At 37.8% G+C, this 7500-nt stretch overlaps 1 protein-coding gene across 1 annotated transcript in view; it reads left to right on the top strand.

The window, feature by feature from the left end:
• LOC138043626 (protein PBDC1-like) overlaps positions 1 to 7500 on the top strand; it is an 18196-nt gene that overhangs the window by 4712 nt on the left and 5984 nt on the right. Inside the window, exons 5-6 of the mRNA XM_068889985.1 lie at positions 3241 to 3288; positions 6102 to 6169. Coding sequence (XP_068746086.1) covers positions 3241 to 3288; positions 6102 to 6169 — 116 coding nt within the window. The remainder of the gene's footprint in view (positions 1 to 3240; positions 3289 to 6101; positions 6170 to 7500) is intronic.

The following is a 7500-nucleotide window of genomic DNA, read 5'->3' as shown; positions in this document are numbered from 1 at the left end:
CAAAAGGTACCTTCCATCGACAAGTCGGCACAATTGCATTATAATTAATTATCAACAAGCATGAAATAGCTGTTGCAGAATCTACAACTATCTTGTTTGGTTAAGAAACAATTAAAAGCTGGAACTTTTAGTAAGACCTCTAGATATCTTCTAATGTGGGTTCTTTTTCTAAAACAAGTAGTTCACCCCAACCTTGTCTTTACAGCTAAGCAGCATTTGCCTTCCATGTGCAAATTGTAGATTCCGCAACATTTTGACACGAAAAAGTTTTCTTTATTAGTGAGCAAATGTAAAAAAAAAAAAACAGGTTTGGTAAGTTTTAATTCACCCCTAGAGGTAAGCTGTACTACACCAATATACACTGTATCCTGAATTTGTTCTTCTAAAGGCAAAAAAAAAAATAGCCTTTTTCTGTTGCGGAATCTACAATTCTGTTGTGGAATCTACAATTCTCTTGAAGGAACTACAACTGTTGTGAGTTAACTCTAACATTTCCCATAATTTAAACCAAAATAATAGAATATAGAGCAGATTTCTAACATAATACTTTTTCCATTCACGTGGGGAACAAAATCATAAATGAGTGCACTTTCAGCGCAATCCACTATTTTGTGGCTTAAGTTATCTCTTTAACCTGTTTACCATTTTCGGTCAATGTTAACAGAACTGACACTAGGAAATTACTGAGCATGTACAGTTCACATTTATGGAGTATTGTGGGTAATTTTAGTTGGCTTGCCAACTTTGTAAGGCATGTCAGAACTAATTGCTGAATGAAAACTACATGTATGTCTAGCAGTACTGAAAGAAGCAGAAAGTTTTGAGAAAAGTTGAAAAATGATGAAAAAAACTGGAAGCTTATCGAAGAAAGGTATGAAGAGCTGAAACATTTGAAGGAAAACGTACCTCAAGGGGAAATCATCATCCATGAAGATTTTGATGAAAATTTCCAACTGAAACACCAGCGTGAGATCATGGCAGCTCATTGGTCAAATGAAATGGTTAAGTTCTCTGTTCACAGCAGCTGTGTACCTGAGAGATCACCAGGGAGACGTGCAGCATAAATCAATTGCTGTGGTCAGTGATGAATTGTCCCATGATAAATCAAGTGTGTACTCCTTCAATTCAGCCATACAGCTGTACTTGAGGATATGAAGAAAGAAACTAAAGTAAACAAGGTTCACTATTGGAGCGATGGTGCTGCCTCCCAGTTCAAGAATAGATACAACCTTTCCAGTGTTTTGTTTGAAGTGAAGCCAGTACCTTGTGATGGAATAGGAGCAGAGGTGAAGAGAGCAGTATGGCGTTCAATCCTACGAAGTAATGCAGTGGTAACCAGTGCAGAGGAGTTCTTTGAGACTACTCAGAGGGTGTGCAGAAAGATCAGTCTTGTTCCTCTCTGAGCAGCAAGTTAAAGATGTGTCAGATAAGCTCTCTGTTAGATGGCAGAATTGCGGGGCTATCCCTCACACACACTCTGTCCACTGTGTGGCAAAGTGGAGTGATTCAACCCTGGTAATTGCTAAGAACTCACAGTTCCTCATAAGGGATGGCTGCCAAGAGCACACCCTGATATCTAAGCCCTCTGTGCCAAGAGCTTCTCCATCAAACACGCAGTGTGAGGAGCAGGTACTTGTACCCTCACCAATAGAAGAATTACATGTACCCACATTACGGACTGCTTCTCTGTTTAACTAAATGTTACTGTTGGGTGTCATTCAAATTTCAAAGTTTGGTCAGTTTTTGACTCAAATGTTTCATTGCTGCATTTTTTACGCCCTAGTCTTCCCAAAGTAGTTTCTAGTCAAAAGCAACATCATTTTTATAATTATTGATTAGGTAGTTGTGATGGGAACATAAACAGTGCATAAGTTTTGTCTTGGAAATAAGTTAAACAAGATCATAATTATAGTAATTAAATTAAATGTTGTCAGATGGACTTCTTAAATTATTTCAGGTTTAGAGTCTGATTATTTTACATGGCATGTAATGTAGTGTGGTCGATAGTGTCACTTTTTATGGAATTGCATTTCATTAAGGTACATCTCATGCTCATTTTAGTGATGCAACTGCTTTTATGTTATTATACTGTAGTTGCTATGCTATTGCAAGTTCAATTTTTGTTTGTAAGTGCTTTGCTATCGTTGTTGTTGTTGCATTAATAAAAGTACCTGATGCAGATTCCACAACATAGATTCTGCAACAGCACCATCATTTAAATTGAACCAATGATGATAGGGATGTGTTCAACAAAACTTAAATGTTTTGACATTTGTATAAGAAAGATAAAATGCCCTTTACTGTAAAGCAGACAGACATTTTAAATTCATGCCACATTCAGAGATCTCCTAATTTGAATATATGGTGTTATGAAAATAGAGAATTTTGTGTGTACATGTAGATTCTGCAACAGCCATGTAATTTAGTATGGCCTCCTGATCATCATTATCAGTATATGAATCAATTGAAACTACTCTTGTGCATAGACCTACCGGTAATAGTCATCTACCATGCAGAAGTGGTATTACTTTGCTCTGTTGCATAGATTTTAAGATATGCCACACCAAAAGGCTCTGAATGTAGATTCCACAACATACGAAATACTGTGGAAATTATGACAATCCAACACAGACTTGAGCAAAAATCATCTATCACTGTTAAAGTCCTGGTGATGCTTATTTTTTTCACTGTTTCATGAACTGTTTGTTTAAATATTTTTAGTGTGTGGAGTGTACATAGTACTTTAAAACAATTTCTATCATAGTATATCCACACGTTTTAGCGGGCCGTTGATTTTTGGCCGATCCAGTTGGGTCCTGGTAACTAATGATTCCAAAGAAGTCAAGAACGTAATTCCATTTTGAATCGTCAGAACATTCACGGCATCCGAAGGGTAACTTCTATAAAGACTTAACAAAAACCACTAGATTTTCAACAAGTCTACTATTCGTACACTTTTCCATATTTTGTTCTGAAGAGATGCGATCAAGTTACTTCTTTGACATCATTAGTTTACCAGGGCCCAACTGGCTCGGCCAAAATTTTTTGCATATTAATCAAATGCCCGCTAAAACGCATGGATATACTATGGGGGAAATTTTTTTGAAGTACTACACTTCAGACTGTAGAAAAGTGAGAAGTTCAAAAAGGGGGAAAAAATAAGCCTCATAGGGACTTAAACACACTCTTGTAGCATTTCTTGCAAGACATGAGATGGATTCCATGTTGATATTTCTACAGGTGGATGTCATTAGAGTGGAAGATTTTAAATCAGATGAAGCCAAAGTGGTAGGGTTTGCTCTCATTGACACTATTTCCACAAATGCAACTTATTAAATTTTAAACTGTTTTTCAGCAAATCATTGCAAACATCTCTTAAAGTGGTACTGCGACCAAAAAAACAATTCTTTTTTTTCTTTGGATTTCAAAACTATGTTAACTAAACACTAACTGACCCAAGTTTTAAGTTCTGATTTTAAAAAGACACCTGTTTATTTTAACTGGAATTTTCTTATTTATTGGTCCGCCATTACTAACTTTAAAATCTTGAGAGAACTGGGTCGAGGAGAAAATGACGTCAAAGACTCACTAGTTTAAGAATGCAATGCGTGTGTACGCGGCCGAATTAATATGCAGCACGGGAGTTTCGGGCTTTCAGACTTTTAAACCCGTGTTTTGCATATGTAATAAATTGCGTTTACACGCTGAAATTTTAAGCTAGTGAGTAAATTACGTCATTTTCTCTAGATCCAACCCTCTGAGGTCCAATCGGCCAGTTTTGAACGTGAGTAATGGCGGACCGTGAAATCCAAAACTTACACTCAAAATAGACAGCGTTTGGATAAAACTCAAAGCTCAAACTTTTGCCAGGTAGGTGTTAAGCAAACACGCTTTCAAAATCTGGAGAAAAAAAGGAAATGATTTTTTGATCATAGTACCACTTTAAGCTTAAAGCTTCAACAACTAAATAATTTATTACAGAGCAGTTATCACCAGTGCCATGGTTAGAGTCAGGGCCCTCTTAACTGTTAAAATTAATAGATACAGGATTGATAACTTTATTAACATGCTGGTGTTATTTAGCAGAGGGGAAAAGTCCCTTCCACTAATTGTGGACACCTAAACATTACAGCAAAGTTTCCTAACCCTAACCTACTAAAATTTAAAATGTAAAAGGGATTTGTGGAACATAACGTCTAGCTTTTCCAGAAATTACTGTCAAACATTTTGGCGAGGTTCGATTAATGAATAAGGATTTAAATGGACTTGAAAATGGAGGATTTCTGACTTCAGTCGGAATGTCGTACCATAGCACCTAAGCAACATTTTGTTTCCTTTATTCTTGGAAACAAGAGGTGTTGAAGTCGGAGAAGAAGGTAAAGGGCCCGGGGGGAGGAGGGGGACCACGTATGGAGGGTGGGGATGCTCGACGAAATTTTGAATTAAACCCCTGAAGGAGACCAACTTTCTTCGTGGAGTGTTTGACCCTCAAAAAGAGACCACATGTAAAACATATTAAATAAGTATTTTTATATTTCTTCGCGTGAAACCCTAAACGAGACCTTCACGGCTACATACTGTATGGGCTACAAATAATGGTGTTCTCCCCAGAACACCCTAAGTGAGATCAAAATCCAAAATTTACACCCCTAAGTGAGACGATGAGCATCCCTACCCCTTCCACATGCAGCCAAAAGTACAATAGGAAAATTGAACGTAGCAAAAATCTCCCACATTTTTTTTGCTGATGGTAACTTTTTATTTTCTCGGTACAAAATTTGTTGTTTTCATGTCGCAGATTTTGTTGCTAATGACAAAATATTCTTCTGCTCTTCCTAAAAACTGTGTATCAATATTTGTTTTGCATAAAGCAGGCTAACAAAACCTGTACCTTTCTTAGTTCGCATTTTTGAGCGTTATGCACCTATTAATGGGGAAGGGAGTACGTGCAAGAGGCAGGGATTTGATGCCTGAGACTGAACCCCCCGCCCCCCCTCCTGTCGGGCTTTTGATCGCGAGGCGACTTCGGGGGCGCAAATTTTTTCTTTGACCGAAAGAAGCCAGGTATCAGTTCAGATGCGTTTACCAAGTCTGTCCCTCAAGGCTTTCTCAAATTCATGCTTTAGTTGGAGAAAGGTAAGAAAGTATTTATTTATTTTCATCGCCATAATCCGATACTTTAAACTGTCATCTAAGCAGATTTTGTCTATTTTGAGAAAGTTTTTATCTTTAAGTACCCATCTGATTTTTAACTGTGATTGAAATCGAATTCCACCATAAAGGTCATAGGATTTTTTTTACGGGTCACTGATCCGACCTGTTTCGACATGTTGAACATATAAAGCACAAACAAACCCAGTTTCAAATGTTCTTTTATTTGTTTTGTATAGTATTATAGTATTGTTGGCTTAGATTCTTTACCCCAGAGTGGGGCTTTTTTTGACATTTTTGATTGATGTTAGTTTCCCACCCTGGGGAATTTGATTGAAATGTTTCAACAATTGTCAAATTCCTGCCCCTTGCCCGCACTCCCAATTCCCCCCCCCCCCCCCCCCCCCCGTGGGATTTAAATTGATAGGTGCATTAAAATACGTAGAACTTTCGGTCCTATGTTTCTGACTGCAAGTCGTATATCTTGAGGTCTCCCATCCAGATACTAACCCCGCTGGACAGGGATTACCTACAATGAACTTTTGTCGTGGAAAGCTGTCAGACGTTCAGAATACGTGCTTAAATTGCCGTGCAAAGAAGTTGTAAGGGAACTTGAAAATGATCAACATGTCGCCTCGAAGCCAATTTTTCTTGATTCCCTCTTATTTTCTTCAATCTTACTGGGTTTAGTATTTTACTAGTAACCACATGTCTTTTCGGGGGGCTATTTACCTGAGACATCTACCATGGCACTATTATAATGATACATACAGTGTATATACGGTACTAAAACAATAATATTTAGTGGGTGCTGTTAGAGCCACATATTACGCAAAGACAACTTGAATCTCCTGGAAAACAAAATGCAGCTCGGTTGACAGTCATGGAATGAAGCGGTGTGTTGCTGCACTACCACACATACGCAATGCGTGCCTGTTTTTTCTTTTTAGAAATGGAGGCCATTTTGTCACATGTATGAAGGAAAGATTGACGACTATAACTTTGGAACTCTTTTAAGGCAAGAAGTTCTTCAGTTTCCTCTGGTTTGCATATTTTACTTAGTCCATTTAGTGCAAAGATGATAGTTTTCTCATTTGTCAAATCCATAAATATTCCAAGTTATCATCTAAACGTGTGATAACAGGCATTTAAGGACGTTCGCACTAATTGTTTGTGCGCAACTTTTACTGCGCGGGTAACGCGACTGTAATATGTCACGCATTACTTCAAGCATTAGTTAAGATCTTATGGTGACAAAAACACCGGGAAAAAATTTCCAGATCGGCTCAAGAATGGCACATTTATTTCGAATTCATCATGGAACGTTAAAGAGAAAGGACCGGGAACCTGGAAAAAGGCGCTAATCGAGTAGTGGTGGAAAGTTTTGAAAACTCGAGGAAGGGTTAGTTTAATAGTCAGCGACGTTGCGTAAATTTAATGGGGTTGGGTTTTTTTTGGTGTTTTTAATTTCGTTACAAACTTCTTCGTTCAAAATGAGTGCATGTTTTTGAAGTTCTTTTTCTTTACTTTCATGACAGTAGAGCAGAATTATCTTCTCTTCCTCATCCACTTGAATAGTGCGGACCTGTGAGGAAACAGCCAGAGATTATATTTCCCAAAAACCACACTCCAGAAGATGAGAAAGGCGGCAATGGCGAAACATGATACAAAACACTAACCAAATAAAGATAACGCCTGCTTAAAACTTCGTTGCTAAGCTCGACAAAGTTTTTTTTTTACAAAAACCTTTCATCGATCGATCCTGTCTTGGGTTCCAGTCCTTCCCCTACAGGTCACGCAAAATCGTGACAAACTAAATTGCAACATCACATCGATTTTACTCGTTTAGGTCATCGGTGACCCTTATTTTTTAAGACATGAATCACTTGCTCTTCTTACAATCTATAAAATAATTTTATGATGAAATGAAAAAAAATCACAATGCAAGAAGTGCTGAGTTCCGGAAGTGGTTACAACGGGTAGCGCTTGCGAAAACGCTTGTTCAGGATTAACTCTACTGTTTACGACATCCCCAGTGGCATGCAATTATCTAAAAAACCCACTCCTATATTTCTGTGCACAGAAACATTCACTCTAATATATCATTTTTGTGATTTTCAACGAGTGAGTAGAGGAGGCTACATCTCGTTATGATGACCTATCTATCGAAATTAGGGCATTTCTCCCTTGCCTTTTTCTCCGAAACAAGGTCGGTGACCCCCCAATGTTTTTTTCATTTTTGGAATAAGTAATTTATGACCTAACTTCAGGCGAGAAATGTAACAAATTTCAAAGTGGAAAGATTTTCCCGTGAACGTCCTTAAATTTTTTTCAAGTGACAAAAAGAGT

The sequence above is a fragment of the Montipora capricornis genome, chromosome 3, assembly GCF_036669925.1.
Source record: "Montipora capricornis isolate CH-2021 chromosome 3, ASM3666992v2, whole genome shotgun sequence".
Classification (NCBI taxonomy): domain Eukaryota; kingdom Metazoa; phylum Cnidaria; class Anthozoa; order Scleractinia; family Acroporidae; genus Montipora; species Montipora capricornis.
Note: the sequence above shows the minus strand (reverse complement) of the source record. Positions and strands in the feature narration are given on the sequence as shown.